We start from the raw sequence: 16748 nt of genomic DNA, 5'->3' as shown, positions 1-16748 counted from the left end.
TTCCTTCAGATCACGTGATCTGACAAATAACTGAAAAAAGAAACGTTGACGTTGCAACAGTTTCGCAATTGTGTGAGCTGTGAGCCTTGTGGGATGGTTTAGAGTGGTCCAACGGACGCTTTTCACAAACGCTTAGTTGCAGGGTAAAATTATATTATATACCATTTCAACGAAACTTTGTGTAAGGTTACATTTATACTGTTACGTGGCTATTTATTTGGCTCCAAAATTGTCAGATTTGAACAGTTGGGTCTACAGTAGTATACAAGTGCACAACCACAGGATGCCTTTGTATACCAGGCCTAGGCCCTAGCTACTGAAATTGTGGCGTCATCTGGTTGTCTACTTGTATACTAGACCCTGCTGTTTTTTTAGGAGAAACCTCTCCCGCGCAACAAAATCAGAAAATAACGATTAGTCTATTCTATACTATAGCCTACACGCGCAAATCGTTCAGAAAAATCACGTCTGCACAACTTCGTTTATTTTGCAAAAGAATTGCGCAGGTAGAATGTTTCCTAGTCAGAAGCATTAGTCAAGTTTATTTTAAAAGTATTGGCTAGTTTATGCACACGATAAATGGCCCACGTTTGGGAACATATTCCCGAGGAATCCGCGCAAAGCAGTCTGTGGATTTCCCCCCCTCCCCAATGTGGTCAAATTGTAGCTTCTACAAAGTCAAGTGTGCAGAAAGTTTACTTGGGATTTATGGGTCCAGTATACGATTGCCCAACCAGATGACATCATAATTTAATTAGCTGGGGTCTAGCATACAAAAACATGTAGTGGCTGTGCACTGGCATTCTAGACTCAAATTTACATCAGGTTGGCAGCTGCCACGAAATACTGACAGGCAGTCGTGTCTACAGGTCTGTATTTCTTGGTAGGATTCGTGGAGATCTCCAGTATGTAGACTTGCTAACTTAAGTGTGTAGACGTGCAATGCCTGTAACCAAATGTTCACCTAAATTCGATCTTCCTCCAGTGCATATTTAATCTAACCACAGATAGGCTATACTTAACACCCAATCAAGAACTTCTTTGGGCCGGATAAATTTTCATCGATGCTTATGGTAATATTAGACCCTTTCCAAGTTATGGTCTGAGTAGCAAGACTTTTTCAATCACCTATACTTAACAGTGGAAATTGTCGACTTACTTATATTCATTTTCATTCATTTTTTACAAGTAAAGAAAGAATATTTAAAAAAGTTTGCCTAAATTTTATGTTATTGTGCTTTGAATTCAACACATTGATTTCGTTCGATATGAGTCCATGTTGCGTTATTAGTGTAGCATTCGGCGTAAATTGTGTAAGATTTTGCATGGTATCTGCGGCACTAAATATAATAATTCCGTTTAGATTTCCTGCTAGTCTATTATTTTAAACTTTGGTTGAAATGCCAGACAGAGTTATTTATGTAACGTGTCACTTTGCATTTATTCTCACAGTCACATTGCAAAGTTAGTAGCCTGGGTAACCTACCAAGCATACCAAGACTGTGAAGTTTTGTTTGTATTTTGTAGGACCAGAAATATCAAATCCAACCAGAGTGATTTAGGGTACATATATACACACAATTGGTCCTGAGCATGATTAAGTATTTAGTGGTGGCTTTATGTATATGTAATGTCCATTCATTTGGCCTTACACCAGTGAGCTACTGTGAGAAAGGCAGTGAAATCGAGAAATGCAATGTGAGTATGTAAGGAAATTGTGCTCTGACTTGTAATGTTTTTTCACCTAATCTTCTATATTGCCTGAATTTGTAAAGAAAGTTGTAAAGTAGTACACTTTATGAATTTAATATTTTTGATACTAAACAATGTTTAAAATACGATGCTTGGAATTTTGTTAATTTGACAATGTTTTGTATTCATTTAATCTAACAATACATTTGCATGAGACATATCGCTCCAGATGTTCAGCAAACTGTTAAATTGGGATTTAGAGTTTCCTTTGGTAGAATATAGAATAATACAATAGATAAATTTATTTCCTGCCAACAGATTTAAATTGTTCTCATAATTGTCTTTGTATGCAGTTGCACCTTGTTTTAAATGAGTATAGCTCCCGTTTAGGTATATGTATATGTACCAGTAATACCATATTAGTATTGTATTTGTATATTTATGCATTAATTAAAAAGCATATATATACTTTTAAACATTGTTAATCCCGATCACTTTGTTTTGTTGTAAAACGTTGGTTTAGCAGAATATCCAAATTAGTCAACAGAATATCGCAGTGAAATCAATTATTGTAAAATTGCTTGTATTTAGGACTACACTACATTAAAATGCAAAAAACTGTATTGAAGATCCAACTGTGTGTAAAATGAACAATTTTAGTAAAAGTAGTGTAAAAAAATTGGTCAATGACTGCACCTAAAACAAATACTGATGTGTGAAAAGTATGAAACATTGATGCATAACAATAAAGCAGTTTTTGTAATCCAGATTAATGGGTGCTTTTCTTTTGAGTTGACCTATATATATTTGGACAGTGAGCTTTCTGGATTAAAGGGGTAAAATGCATGGGAAGAACCCATTCCTAGTATTTTTATGTCAGATATCAGGAATTCCTTTTTCAGAGTTTGGCTAAACAAGGCCCTACTGTATACAATAATACAATTCAACATAAGTAAATCTTGCCAATTAAGCAGTTGTCTTGAAAGGGTCTTGTAATTCTGAAATTGTCTACCGTAGTTTCTTCATTAAAAGCCACCACCCATGAATAGAAGTCGCAACGAATGATGTTGAAGTTTTACTCTGTTACTGACCATCTGTTGATCTGATTAAAGATTAGAAGCTGTCCTCCCTTATTGCAAAATGATCAAAAATGAAAATAGTAGCTGCGGCTTTATTCAAAAACTATGGTAATTCCAAGCAAGAGGATGATTTAACTGTAAATGATATAGTTATACATATATGTATGCCTCTGGCAGTGTAGCTAATCAATCAGTGTAGCTCATCATTACCATTTGCTGTACAACCATAATTAATAGTACTCGGGACTATTACTGTTATATACTGTGTTATGTTTTATGTATGTACAGTATATATACTGTACAGACAGATGCAATCAAGTTGAGTATCTTATAAACAATTATGACACTTTATATACAAATATGCTGGAGTATGATGGTATGCGTGTCTAATTCCAATAATTGTAAGGATCTAGTTTTTTGTTTGGTTTATATATATTTTCTCGTAATGTATGATTTTTAAAATTTTTAGTCCTCTATCCCTGTCTATGTAAACCGCCTTGTGTCATCGGAGTCAATCATCCCGTATGAATACACTGCGTTTGATTTCTGTGAAGCTGCATCTCCTTCAATTGCACTGTATAAAGATCTTGGCCAAGTATTGTTCGGAGAAAGAATTCGCTCGTCATCATATCTTGTAAGTCTCGTGTAATTCTACGTTTTTTGCTTCTCTATATTCTGCATTTATATTTTGTTGTGAAATATCTCGTTTTGCTCAGTTCACCTTCAAAGAGAACGAAACGTGCAAAAAAGTTTGTGAGAAGAAATATGACAATGAAACAAATGCATTGAACTTCCTGAAACAGAGCATTTTGCATGCTTATGAAAATCGATGGTAAGAAAAGTGAACGATGTAGTTACTGTAGTACATAGAGTTTATGGTATTTGAATACTGTCTTAAAGGCTATTATTTTTAGATGCAATGTTATCCAATTTTCTTTTAATGTATTTTGGTTAATAATTAATATGTGTTCCTTTATTGCATTTCAGGATTGTTGATGATATGCCCATGACACGATGTTTCGAAACATCAACTGAAAGCATCTGTAGCTTGGGATTTCCGATTGGCTACTTTGAAGAAAAAAATGTTTTTGAGATAAGTGTGAGTGCAAATATTCTAGTTATAAAATGTGTTTTATGTTATCATAAGTTTTTTTTAATAAATCATAAGGCGTTGTAATGGTAATATTTAACTAGCTTGTATACAGGAGATATGCGACTTGTAACTACTCGTATACTGAGCCTGTGGTTTGGATTTGGTTTTCCAGAATTTGTATTTTACAAAATTGTATTTTTGAAAAATCTTGTGATTATTCTGTTACTCTTTTTTCAGGATGAATATTCAAGTAGAAATAACTATTTCATCTTCAATCACGTCGACATTAAAATATATTATCATCCTGGTTATAATGGAAGCTCGAAGGGTTCACATCTTGTTCGAGCTGTTCTTGAACCAAAAAGGTAGAGTTTTTGGACTAGGAAGTTACGTTTTGTGTAAGTTTATATTTTTGCGTTGCTGTATATTTCTAGCTTTTCCGAAACAAATTGCCAAGGTGCACCACTTGCCATCCCAAATAATTTCAATCAACCCTTTATCATTGACTACACCTACACTGTGCAGTTTATTGTAAGTCGTAAAGCAAATTTTATGTTAATTTCAAACCTTAAAATGATACAAGCCTAAATCCATCATTGAACTTCTTCAGAAAAAGGATGACATCGAATGGGCATCAAGGTGGGATTACATCCTTCATTCCACACATAACACCAACATCCTGTGGTTTTCCATCATGAACTCACTCATTGTCATGTTGTTTATCTCAGTTTTAGTCATTGTCATCACTGTCCGCATTTACAAGAGTAATCAGATGAAATATGATGTGAGCTGAATGTAGAATCGCATAACCTCAACTAAATTAAAGCATACAAATGTATTGTTACAAACTTTACTACCTTGTGTCCAGGATGAGTATGATGATGACGTACATGACTTTCATCTTCCATCCAAACCCATGCTCTTGTCTGTATTTACTGGAGTTGGAACCCAGGTATGCAACACAGGAAATATTATTCACTTTAGGTCGACTGGGTATGTTTATGGACTTTGTTTGAAATAACCATTGCCAAATTATATGCCACTTTGTAGGTTATAGCAACGACCTTCCTTACTCTTCTCTTAGCGAGCCTTGGATTCATCTCTCCTACAAATCGTAGTGAAATAGGAACTTTTGTTCTCTACTGTTTTGTAATGTCTGGTTCACTTGCTGGTTACTGCTCAGCACGTTTGTACAAAAGTAAGTTTGAAATTAGGTAGGTAAGTTAAGTAATTAAGTTTAAGTTAATTAAGTAAATTTGAAAATTCAATAGATAGCTTATTGTAACTAACATGAAACTGCTCAAATTGCCTCAACCAAGTCTACTTTCACTAATATACCAATATTCCATGTAGAGACGTTTCAGAATTTGTTATAAAAATTGACAAATAATTGCTATAGGTGTATGATATTTTACATAAATTTAAATTGTAAACATGACTATTTTTTAAAGGTGTGTTTAATTTCACCTAATTCTAATAATAATTATATTCTATATAATAAATATAATCTAATAATAATTCTCTAGTCTAATTTGATAAATTGTTGCAGGTTTTTCCTCCTAGCCCAGCTTCTCATTTCAATTGATTTTGCTAATTCCACAAATACAATCCTGTGCTACCGATTCCTTAATTTGTTTAGGGAAAATAGTTTAATTTTTTTGTGAGGGGTGAATTAAAACACAATTGAAATATTAACAAAGTTTATTTCTAATACACTGTAAAAGCAACAACAGTTTGATTTTCACATTTAATAATTAAATAGCATATATAAGTGCTATTTCTTGCATCACAAACAAACTTGGTTTATTTAACTTTCATCGTGATTCACTGGAAAATTGAAAGCTATTATAATATATGAATATAACTGTTTGTATAGGAAAATATGTCACTGTTTAATCCACTTTGTAATCTTATAGTCATAGCCTTATGTTTTCTTGATTATTGCCTAAAGCTATTTTCCATTACGAAAGGTTATTATTTTTCACCTCTGTCCAGTAGTTTTTGTTTAAGGTTTACAAGAGTTTAGGTGTTTTAAGGTGCAGATATCACTTACACCTTATTCAATAATTATGACAGTTTTTGGTTAATTTTATTTTAACTGCAGTAAAAATTTAACCTTTCATGAAGAATAGTCTGGTTATACCAGTCACTCACCACAGCTATATGTAGGTAACACGTGTTGCCTTGAGGCATGTTGCCACAAAGTCAAATCTTTTCAATCAAACTCTAACTAACTTGGAAATTCTTTTTAGCAGCAATTTCTCAGAAAGCAAAGATTATGTGAATTCATTAAATTTAAAACTAGTAGCAATTGAGATTTACAAGTTTATAAACTTTTGCAGTGTTTGGTGGCGAAAAATTGAAAAGCAACGCAGCCATGACTTCGTTGTTAATTCCAGGGTAGGTACTGTACTGCTGTAATCATTATCTTACCTGCAGTGACATCTTGGAACCATTATGCTTTTGCGAGTGTTGCATTGCCATTAATGATATCATATTTATCGCATAGCTTCAGTATCATATTTGCGTTTAAGAGTTTTAGAAAGACAAATTTAATTTTTTCAGCATCATATTCCTCATCGTCCTTACCATGGATATCATATGGCGCTTAGAAAGAAGTTCAGCTGCCCTCCCTTGTTCAGCGTATATTGCAATATCAGCACTTTATTGTGGCTTAATGTTCTTCACATGCTTTGGAACTGCGTTTGGTTACAAGACAAAGGTAAATTTTTGGGAAAATAATTCAATAATTTGGAATGTACCTTGATGTCACACTTTCCTCTTTATAAATGCAGCCGATCCAACTTCCAGTGACTACCAATCTGGTTCCAAGAAACATCGTTGGACGATCTACGTGTTGCACCAAACCACTTCCTTGCATCGTCGTGGGAGGAATCCTTCCCTTCAGTTCTATTTTTATCCAGTTATATTTTATCCTCAACTCCATTTGGTAAGCTTGTAATAAGTTCTTGATTTAAATGTAACCTGTGATTTATTTGTCTTGCTCAGTACGTGTTTGTCTTGCTGCATGTTAGCAGGGTAGATTTTGTCAGTGCCTCGCATACATTTCTTATTCATGTTAATATTTACTAATTCCCTCCAGGAATAATCAACTCTACAACAATTTTGGTTTCACTTTCCTGGCAGCTGTTGTCCTTGTCATACTTTGTGGCGGGATTGCAATCATGATGTGCTGCTTCCAGTTGGCCTTAAGGGTAATTGTTGACTAAAAAAATTGTTGTTTGTGAGTTAGCAGCATTTCTTCGCACTGACATTTGATAACAAAAGCACTAGGCCCTAATCGTCGCAATCTAAATCATAACAAGGTAGTGTGCTGCCATTTTTGATACCTGGTTACTGGTATGCAGTGCATGCAAACATAAAAACGTTATCGTATGTATATATATTGCATATTTTTATCAGTTGTATTATATAACCAAATGTAGACTCAGTAAGAAAACTTAAGCCAGCCTGAATCGTTTCAGGATTATCACTGGTGGTGGCGTTCCTTCTTAACACCTGGCTTTACCGCTGTCTATTTTTTCATCTACGCAATCCACTTCTACTTCACTAAGCTTGGAGTTGAAGGATTCGCATCCGGGATGCTCTACTTTGGATACACACTCATCATGACTATTATGATATTCCTCTTCACAGGTGGGTTAAATGAAGTTCTGTTTGTTTTCAACAAAATCTTCTATATTGTATGGCCAGAAAAATTTACTATTATATTTATTTAAATGTACAATTCTAGTTTTTCTTTTCAAATGGTCATTTCTGTGTTTGTTTAATATTGGTTCTGAATTCTTTAAATTATTTCTCGAATCCTAACCTTAGTGTAGCAACAGATGCCAGCACCTATTTGTGAAACTTTGCAAACTGAACTTTGTTTTTTGCCAGGAACTGTCGGTTTCAATGCAAGCTTCTGGTACTTTTCAAGCATTAGCAGCTTCAACAAACAGAAATCTCATATCCTTCAGAGGCAGTCTCACAAACAACCACATGATCAAACTGGGAAACAACTGCTACTAAATGCATTGTAGAATGGCACAAAATGTTCATTCTGTTGTTTTTAAGTGACAGCTGTAGTTATATCGTTGTCGTCACTATAACATCACAAATAGTTTTTCGGTACTTACTACTCACCCATTAATACAAGAAAAATGGGATTGCAATTTGTCACATTGATTTTCCCATGAAAAAGTTTTGTGTTGAAATTCTTTGTTTTTTGTGTTTATGTCAGTATTTTTTACAGATGTTGATTTTTATTGAAAACCTTTTATTAATACCTTGTTTGCAATTTACAACTTTTCACTGTGTCATATAGAATATTGCAAGCGTGCCGCAATGACTTGATTAACTAATCGATCAATTTTTTGTCCCGTTTGGTAGCTGGTCACACAGTTAGGAATAGGGGCCAATGCTTTTAGGATCAGCACACACTAACCAGGTATTCACCCGTTTTGTTGATGTACAAGTGTAGACACTTGTATACCAACAGACATAGGCTTAGTTGTCTTCTGTTTAATGTGTTTAGTATTTGTGGTACAACGTTGTCTGGTCCAACTATATTCTGGAATTATTCATTTAAAATTTTGTTCATGTATCCATTTGTATATGTATACCAACAATCATGTTGCTTTCTCTATGATGTATTTAAGTTGTTTAGTATCTGGGGCCTTTTTATTTAAATACGAGTTACATTTATGGGTATAAACGCAATCTTTTAAGGTCAGTATGTGAAATTTTAGGAATTTGTTTCTTGTTTTTTCTTCTGTTGATTGTCGATGGTTTATTTAAAGATTTTCTTATGTTGCGTTGTCCGCATGTTCATGCACTGGATTGCGGAGAATTAGTTTTTCTCTTGCTCAGATAAAACCCTGCTAGATTTTTGTGTCTGCTATTTCCTACTTCAAATCACTAGACCAGTGTGATGTTTTTCGTAGTTGTAGTATTTTCTAACGCTCCATCACATTTATTGATTTACATTTACATTTTTCCTGTTTTTTTCCTTGTCAATTCAACTCGTATCTGACTTGGCTAGTCAAGTCAACTTGCAAGTGGTGAAATGATCCATCGTTGTTTTAGCTTTCCTGTTACCTAAAACTTGCAAGATACCATGCATTTATCTTCTAATTGTAAAACTTTTTTTCAGAAGCCATACATTGAATAAGAACTAGGTAGGACACGCATTTTGCCATAACCATGATTAAGTACTTTTTGGTGGCCTTATGTATTTGCAATGTCCGTTCATTTTACCTGCCTGGCATTGCTCCAATAAGCTACTGTGAAAAAGATAGCGAAACAGAAAAATGCAAGGTGAGTATGCAAGGAGTGTGTGCTTGTAATGTTTTTCCATTTAATCTGTTACATTTTTTGGCCTGTAAAAATTTAAGTAAGCAAATTTTATGTCATTATTAGAGTTTATTTTAGCCCTGTGTGATTGTGTCCCAATGTTTGTGAAGAGTTTCATCAAGCGCTATTTCATAATGACATTATACAATATAAAACCATCACAGTAATTCGAAAACGTGGCATTCTTTGTCACTCTACAGTATATCAAACAATACATTTGCTTGACATATATTGCATCAAGCTTTTGTATGAATGCTGCACAGGTTGCTGAATAGTAATTCAGAATTTCCTTTTGCTGAACTTAGAATAATACATTTATTTCCTGACAACTGATGTGTTTCCCATAATTGTCTGTGTGCTGTCAACATATCTGCCATTCTAGGCTATATTCACATGTGGTTTGAAATCACCCCACATAATGCTTGAGTGTAAAGTAGTTTTAAATCAAAATATTTAACGTGATGGGATTGTTTTTGTGAGACAAGGAACTAACGGTTGCTTTTACTTACTTTAGTCACTGCCCTAGAACAGTTCGTATTTTGGCTTAACTTAGGAGAGAATTGGTACATCATTATTACATACATAGATAATGTTTTCTGCTGTTTTTAACATGAATATTTTTACCTTTCCAGTCCTCAATTCCTATTTATGTAAACCGCCTTGTGTCATCGGAGTCAATCATCCCTTATGAATACACTGCGTTTGATTTCTGTGAAGCTGCATCTCCTTCCAACGCACCGGCTGAAAACCTTGGCCAAGTATTGTTCGGAGAAAGAATTCGCTCATCACCATACCTGGTAAGTCTCGTGTAATTTTATGTTTTTTTACTTTTATGTGTTGATTATTTTAATTACAAAGTATCTTGTTTTGCTCAGTTCACCTTCAAAGAGAACGAAACGTGCAAAAAAGTTTGTGAGAAGAAATATGAGACTGAAACAGATGCATTGAAGTTCCTCAAGCATGGCATGTTCTATGCTTATGAAAATCGATGGTGAGAGGGTTTAAGACGCGTAGTAGACTAGTCGCCACACCTTTCAATTCTTGATCTTAGTTCTGATAAACTTCATACACGTATAATATATGATATGTACTTGAAATTTAAATAATATCTCAATGCATTTAAGGATCATTGATAACATGCCCATAGCTTGGTGCTACAAAACGCAAACTGAAGACAACTTCTGTAGCCCGGGATTTCCGATTGGCTGCTATATTAATGCAGAAGGCGAAAAAGAAGGAGCCTGTGTGATCAGCGTGAGCACAGAATATTCTTTCTTCTGTGACTGTTATTGAGGGAGAAAGCCATAATTACTGATCTGTTGATTTTTATTCAGGATGAATATTCAGGCAAAGATACTTATTTCATTTTCAATCACGTCGACATCAAAATTTATTATCATCCTGGATATACGGGAAGTTGGGAGGGATCACGTCTTGTCCGCGCTGTTCTTGAACCAAGGAGGTTGGATTTAATAGAACTTACAAAATTAGTGGACAATTATATGCATAAAAATAAAACTGTTTTACAATTAGTTATCATCAATAAATTAATTTCTGCGTAGGGTGAGATATTTACATAAATAATAAATTTTTCAGTTATTCTAAATCTGGCTGTGATGGTCCACCGCTTGGTATGCCAAACAAATTCGACAAGCCCATCGCTATTGACTACACTTATAGCGTGCAATTTATTGTGAGTTTTAAATGCAAATTATGAATGATCAAGAAATCTTAAAATAATGCAAATTTTAAATCTATAATCATTAAACATCTTCTTCAGGAGAAAGATGATATCGAATGGGCTTCAAGATGGGATTACATCCTTGATTCGATGCCCCACACCAGCATCCAGTGGTTCTCCATCATGAATTCTCTCGTTATCGTGCTCTTCCTCTCAGGGATGGTTGCCATGATCACCATCCGCAGTCTGCACAAGGACATTGCAAGATACAATCAAATGGAGTCTGTAGTGAGTTTCTATGAAATGAATCAACAAAACTAATTTTGCTGATTTTTTTCTATTCTGAAGCAACTCATCTTACCACCAACTCCAGAATAATCCAAACTGTGTTATGTAAATCATAAACACACATTTATTTCAATTTCTTGGGTTTTACTAAAACCTTACACATTCGTGACCCAAACTTTCAATATTATCCTAGTTTAATACAGCACTCCAATTAACAACGAATTTTGATTCTTGCGTTGCTATCTTTCATGTAATACTGTAGACTCATTCTGCTGTATGCATGTTAATTTGGACGTGGATCCTTCTTAACCCACTCTTATATGAAACAAAAAATGTCTATTTTAAATGCCAAGAGTCTAAATGGCACGAGTTAGCACTGTAGCAGATGTACGATAAGTAAAACATCACAATTTCAAAACTGCAGGAAGAAGCACAGGAGGAATTTGGCTGGAAGTTGGTTCACGGAGACGTCTTCCGTCCTCCATCTAAAGCCATGCTCTTGTCTGTATTTACCGGAGTTGGAACCCAGGTATGCAAAACAGGAAATTTTATCTTCTTTAGAACTATTCTTTATATTCATGGGCTTCGTTGGAATAATCATTTTCAAATTTACAGGTCATAGCGATGACTTTCATCACTCTTGGATTCGCGTGTCTCGGTTTCCTCTCTCCTGCAAATCGTGGTGCGCTAGGGACTGCTGTTGTTCTACTCTTTGTTGCACTTGGTGTGGTTGCCGGCTACTGCTCAGCACGCTTGTACAAAAGTAAGTTTTACAATAAAGTGTAGAAAACTGTAATTGAATGCTTAATTAACGCAAACTTCTTTTTGCTGCCCAGTTGTTGTTGTTGCAGATTTTCTTATTTAATTCCCACTTGTTAGCAGTTTTTATGTAAACGTCAAATTTTGCGTTTGTGTGTCGGACAAAGAACGATTTTTTTTTATTTGTTACAGTAGTTACGTCTTCATTCATTTAGATAAGAAAATGCAGCATTGTTGCATTTTCTTGCAAAGTTTATACCGCTTTTTTCATGTAGATTATTTGTGGATTACATACTGTAATGTAGACATTAAACTTGAATGTGTGAATGAACTTGAATGGCCAAGTGTGAGGAAGTGTCCTCATTAAACTTGTTTTGATCTCAGTGAAAATGCTGAAAACAAACATAATACTGTATTCCATTTCCAGTTTCCCATGGTTTTTCCTTTCAACCACATTATTATGCAATTTCATGTTAAACACTTTGAATTTAAGGTTTCTGATATCAACAATACCAGTGAAACTGCAAAGTTTATGAATTGCGGCTGCTATTTTTCTGCAGCAAGCTTTATGATATCAAGCTTTGAGCAGTCGATTTTGCTCGCATAGTGCAATAGTTAACCTCGTTGTATAGTTGGATCGCTAATACCTTGACAACACTGTGTTGTGTCGACTGAGATGTCGATTGAGAATTGATGATTGTGACTCAGGTGTTTCTTGGCAACTGGATTTAATAACTATTTTTTTGCGGATCTGCTCGCCTTAGCATGTGGTTATACCAGTCACCGATCGCAGCTCTTTATCGGTAACACTAACACCTTTGCCTTGAGGCATGTGACACAAGCGATTTCTTTCCAATTAAGCTAGCAGTAGGTTGAACTTTTAATTGACGGTGAATTCTACTACTAAACTACTCAATTTTTCTTTGAAATTTTCACAGCGCTCGGCGGCGAGAAATGGAAAACCAACGTCATGACAACTTCATTTTTAGTCTCAGGGTAGGTATTCAGACTGGTATTGATATCAGCATCGTGTTATCAGAAAATTTTGTAAACCTCGTGTCACGATTACTTCAGGTTTGTGTTTCTCATCTTCTTCCTCATGAACCTGATCCTGTGGGTGGAAGGAAGTTCAGCTGCCATCCCCTTCTCAACGCTGGTTGCGATACTTGCTCTTTGGTTTGGCATCTCTGTGCCTCTTACTTTCATCGGAGCATATTTCGGTTACAAAAGACAGGTGGGTTTTTGAAAAAGTGCTCTCAAGACATCTTATAATGCATAGATAGTAAACTGCACTTTCCCTCATCACCTTAGCCGATTCAACATCCCGTAAGGACCAATCAGATTCCAAGACAGATCCCAGATCAGTTGATGTACACGAAGCCGCTTCCTTGCATTGTCATGGGAGGAATTCTTCCCTTCGGTTGCATCTTCATCCAGTTATTCTTCATCCTCAGCTCAATTTGGTAAGCTTGTGACAAGCTTCACAATATATTGGCTTGCACAAGATTGCTGGGAAAATTAATAAATGTTGGTATGGTTGTCAGTGATATTTTTCCGTCTTTTCTTGGTGTCTTATCCTGTTGGTCAAAAGCTTTCTTTAATTTAAAGAACGGACCCGTGATCAGGAATAGTGTTCTGTAGTGTTGAATTGCTGATTGTTGTATTATGTTCATATCATCATTCATTTGATGTTTTTCAGGGCCCATCAACTCTACTACATGTTCGGTTTCATGTTCCTGGTAGCTGTCATTCTTGTCATAACCTGCAGCGAAACCACAATTCTCCTGTGCTACTTCCATTTAGCATCTGAGGTAAAATCTTTAGTGCTATTTCCAGCATATCTTCAATAGCTATGTGGAGTAGCATCTAACAAATGACAACCGTTGTTTGATCATCTTGTGTTGAAAGCAGGAGTTTTTATTTGATGTTGAAACTGGTCTATAAAATATTAATTATTCATATAATTCTAGACATGTTCTATATCTTAGCTCACAGTCTGCTGTTGGTAATTTATGATTTTGTTGTTCCAGGATTATCGCTGGTGGTGGCGCTCGTTCTTAACAGCTGGCTTTACTGCCGTCTATTTTTTCATCTACGCAATCCACTTCTACTTCACTAAGCTTGGAGTTGAAGGATTCGCCTCCGGGATGCTCTACTTTGGATACACACTCATCATGACTATTATGATATTCCTCTTCACAGGTGAGCAAGGAAGACTTTTTTCAAGCACGGCAACGTAATGCTTGTGTTAGCCTCTGCGTGGCGTGAAAGTATTTCAGAGTTTACTGCACAGTGTTGGCATACTTGACACATATACTCACATCAATTTTATTCAGAAACGAAAACGCTTAAGGGTATTGCAGTGTTGTTTTTGCGCCATAACGATCAATTACCACTTGTCATTTTTCGGAATGTTGTCGTAATTCTCTGCAATTCGTTTAGGCGGTTTCGTTTGTGAGTAGAATTCGTGAGATCATACTTAATCTTTCAATATGATGCGGTGGTTCTTAACCTTTCATGGTTCGTGGCCCCCTGTTCATCAATAAAAAATGTAGATTGCTGATTGCAAAACACTTTTTACTTCACTGCTCCATGTCCAGTGGCCTTCGCGCCGCTAATTCTGTACAACGAGCACAAAAACGTGAGAATCTTGCGGCCCCCCGGTTGAGAAACCCTGATGCAATGGGTATCAAATATTTTCGAGTTGGTTGGTATAGAATCTGTAAAAATATTATTATTTATATTCAGGAACTGTTGGCTTCACGGCTTGCTTCTGGTTCGTAACAAAGATCTACAGTGTCGTCAAGGTGGACTGAAGCAAACAATGGAGTAGAATTCAGTAGGAAAAAACATAGAAACGTGTGAAATGCACCGACTTCCCATATTTATGCAACTGTAAATACGTGCCGTGTTGAAGAATATCAATAACCAGATTTATGAGTGCAACAGAAAAACATAATCCTATGTACGTTAGTTATAATATGAGACTTTTCAGGACAGTGATTTGTAAAATGTCTATGGTTTAATTTAAAGATTTTCTTGCTGACACCCCTTATTCTATGCGTTCCTTACCACTTCTAGCACCTTGCTAGGCTCCTCTTAATTGCACAGCGAGATATATTTAATATGTCTATAAGTAAATATTGTATAAGTTATTGCAGTGATTAACATTTGTGATTGGATTTTTAGTTTATAGTGATATGCGTAATGTCAGAAAAAGACCCACATCAATCGAAAAGGAAATATTTAGTTGCGTTTTTAGTAGTTTTTGGTTTGATTTACATTTATTCGTACTTAACAAGCCCGTAGCACTACTCGATGAAAGTGTAGATATTCACATGTTAATGCTTTCTTTATGTAATAGATTGTTGTCTGTATTTACGCTTATGTTGGTGCTTGTAATAAAATCCTGTTAAAATCACGATGTGTCGCGTTTGCCTAAAACTGTCTCTCAATCCTGAGGTGGCTAGAACTGCCTCCGTCTACTATTTTCTGTAAAGACTTCCATAATACACTGGCCATTGGGGCCTGCGCTTGTAACGATAACCTGGGTACTTGGAGGCTCAATGCTACTGGTGGTGTCAAAATAAGTCCGCATTCAACCATGCGGGGTAATTGTTCAAGCCCGTATGACCGAACAAAGGCAAGTGATTCGTTTTGTTCTTTCCTAGCAGGTGGAAACAATACATGAATTGGTGAAAACGTCGATTCGCTAGATGAGTGACTTAACTCTTGTCGGATGTTTACGCCCGTCGTTCCAGAGGTTTCTGCTTCAAGTACCTTCCCGTCTATCTGCTTTTCCACCGAAATATTACACTCCCAAAATGTGGCCTTACTGTCAATCCCAAGGACTGGGCTTTCTCGCAGAGTAACTTACTATATATATAACTTACTTATCATTACAGCGGCATTAGGTGTATGAAAAATCAAAACATACAACCGATACTATGTATTCTTCAACCAATCACGTTGCAATAACCGAATTTTCATGACCGAAATTGATAAAGTTTAGGACTTTTGATTGATACAAAAGCTGTTCGAAATCAACTATTTTGTTACTGAGTGCGTTTCTTGGGATATAAATCCGCTAAGTTGGGTAGTCTTAAGTGTGAAGTCATGTAACACAGTCATGACCTAAAAATTGCGATAAGCGGTGAGGGACAATTACAGCCAGTGTTGGTCCCACCACCGTACATCAAATCTCACGAAATGATTCATTCATTCCTGCGCAAGTAGGCCTACGTTGCAAGCTGACAATAAATCTACCGACATCAATTGATATGACTGCATATTGTTGGTATTGCATCCACGCGTAATTATTTTCGTGTTTATTTTATGACTAATTATTATTTCAGGTCAAATTTTTCCTATGGAGTGCGTCAGTGGTTGCCAGCACCCTGACACTCTACGAAAAGCTGACACTCTGGTTCTGCGAGTAATACAGAAACAGGTATTGTGGTAATCATTAAAAATGACACTAACCTATTATTATCTAGTGTCGTACAAATTGTGTTAGCACTTGCTTACCTATATGTACCTAGTGAACGTCTCAAGTTGTATTACTGAGGACAGTAATTAGTAATTACTAGGTAGTATACCGTAAGTACACTTCATTGGCTGAAAACTTTTTGTATGTTCTGAACTTCTGACTGATTTTGAAGGATTCAGCAGTGGGAAAAGCTTGGAGACCGTTGGAGTAGACGAAAGGCGGGAACATTCCAATGATACGATTGCAACTACTAAAACTAACAACTCAATTAATATATCCAATCTTTACGGCTTCAACTTCCATTAAAAACTC

At 35.7% G+C, this 16748-nt stretch overlaps 2 protein-coding genes and 1 long non-coding RNA gene across 4 annotated transcripts; all 3 read left to right on the top strand.

The window, feature by feature from the left end:
• Positions 1–1502: 1502 nt before the first annotated feature.
• LOC143448842 (transmembrane 9 superfamily member 2-like) lies at positions 1503–9021 on the top strand. 2 transcript variants are annotated; one of them, XM_076948758.1, is made up of 16 exons: positions 1553–1698; positions 2710–2879; positions 3241–3405; positions 3488–3603; positions 3759–3870; positions 4102–4229; positions 4299–4395; positions 4475–4648; positions 4733–4816; positions 4915–5062; positions 6207–6264; positions 6430–6586; positions 6660–6814; positions 6968–7079; positions 7350–7521; positions 7765–9021. In XM_076948758.1, the coding sequence occupies exons 2-16, from the start codon at positions 2877–2879 to the stop codon at positions 7905–7907; spliced, it is 1824 nt and encodes a 607-aa protein (XP_076804873.1). In that variant the 5' UTR covers positions 1553–1698; positions 2710–2876; the 3' UTR covers positions 7908–9021. The 2 variants fall into 2 exon arrangements, with proteins under 2 accessions (XP_076804872.1, XP_076804873.1); XM_076948757.1 differs by lacking the exon at positions 2710–2879 and having other exon boundaries at positions 1503–1698.
• Positions 8958–15368, top strand: LOC143448843 (transmembrane 9 superfamily member 2-like). The gene is made up of 15 exons (XM_076948759.1): positions 8958–9183; positions 9852–10016; positions 10095–10210; positions 10344–10473; positions 10554–10681; positions 10816–10912; positions 11000–11188; positions 11613–11717; positions 11804–11951; positions 12886–12943; positions 13022–13181; positions 13259–13410; positions 13647–13758; positions 13978–14149; positions 14696–15368. The coding sequence occupies exons 1-15, from the start codon at positions 9070–9072 to the stop codon at positions 14761–14763; spliced, it is 1914 nt and encodes a 637-aa protein (XP_076804874.1). The 5' UTR covers positions 8958–9069; the 3' UTR covers positions 14764–15368.
• Positions 15369–15618: 250 nt separating this feature from the next.
• LOC143448844 (uncharacterized) lies at positions 15619–16742 on the top strand. The gene is made up of 3 exons (XR_013114485.1): positions 15619–15815; positions 16303–16397; positions 16609–16742. It is a non-coding gene; the product is annotated as an uncharacterized LOC143448844 (long non-coding RNA).
• The last annotated feature ends 6 nt before the right edge of the window (positions 16743–16748 follow it).

This window comes from Clavelina lepadiformis, chromosome 3 (assembly GCF_947623445.1).
Source record: "Clavelina lepadiformis chromosome 3, kaClaLepa1.1, whole genome shotgun sequence".
Taxonomy (NCBI): domain Eukaryota; kingdom Metazoa; phylum Chordata; class Ascidiacea; order Aplousobranchia; family Clavelinidae; genus Clavelina; species Clavelina lepadiformis.
Note: the sequence above shows the minus strand (reverse complement) of the source record. Positions and strands in the feature narration are given on the sequence as shown.

Coding starts and splice junctions, on each gene's coding strand:
- LOC143448842 (XM_076948757.1), top strand. CDS start 1,594: ATGATTAAGTATTTAGTGGTGGCTTTATGTATATGTAATGTCCATTCA. Junction 4,649..4,732: donor GTAATCAGATGAAATATGAT/GTGAGCTGAATG, acceptor CCTTGTGTCCAG/GATGAGTATGATGATGACGT. Junction 6,815..6,967: donor TTTATCCTCAACTCCATTTG/GTAAGCTTGTAA, acceptor AATTCCCTCCAG/GAATAATCAACTCTACAACA.
- LOC143448843 (XM_076948759.1), top strand. CDS start 9,070: ATGATTAAGTACTTTTTGGTGGCCTTATGTATTTGCAATGTCCGTTCA. Junction 11,718..11,803: donor TTACCGGAGTTGGAACCCAG/GTATGCAAAACA, acceptor TCAAATTTACAG/GTCATAGCGATGACTTTCAT. Junction 14,150..14,695: donor TATGATATTCCTCTTCACAG/GTGAGCAAGGAA, acceptor ATTTATATTCAG/GAACTGTTGGCTTCACGGCT.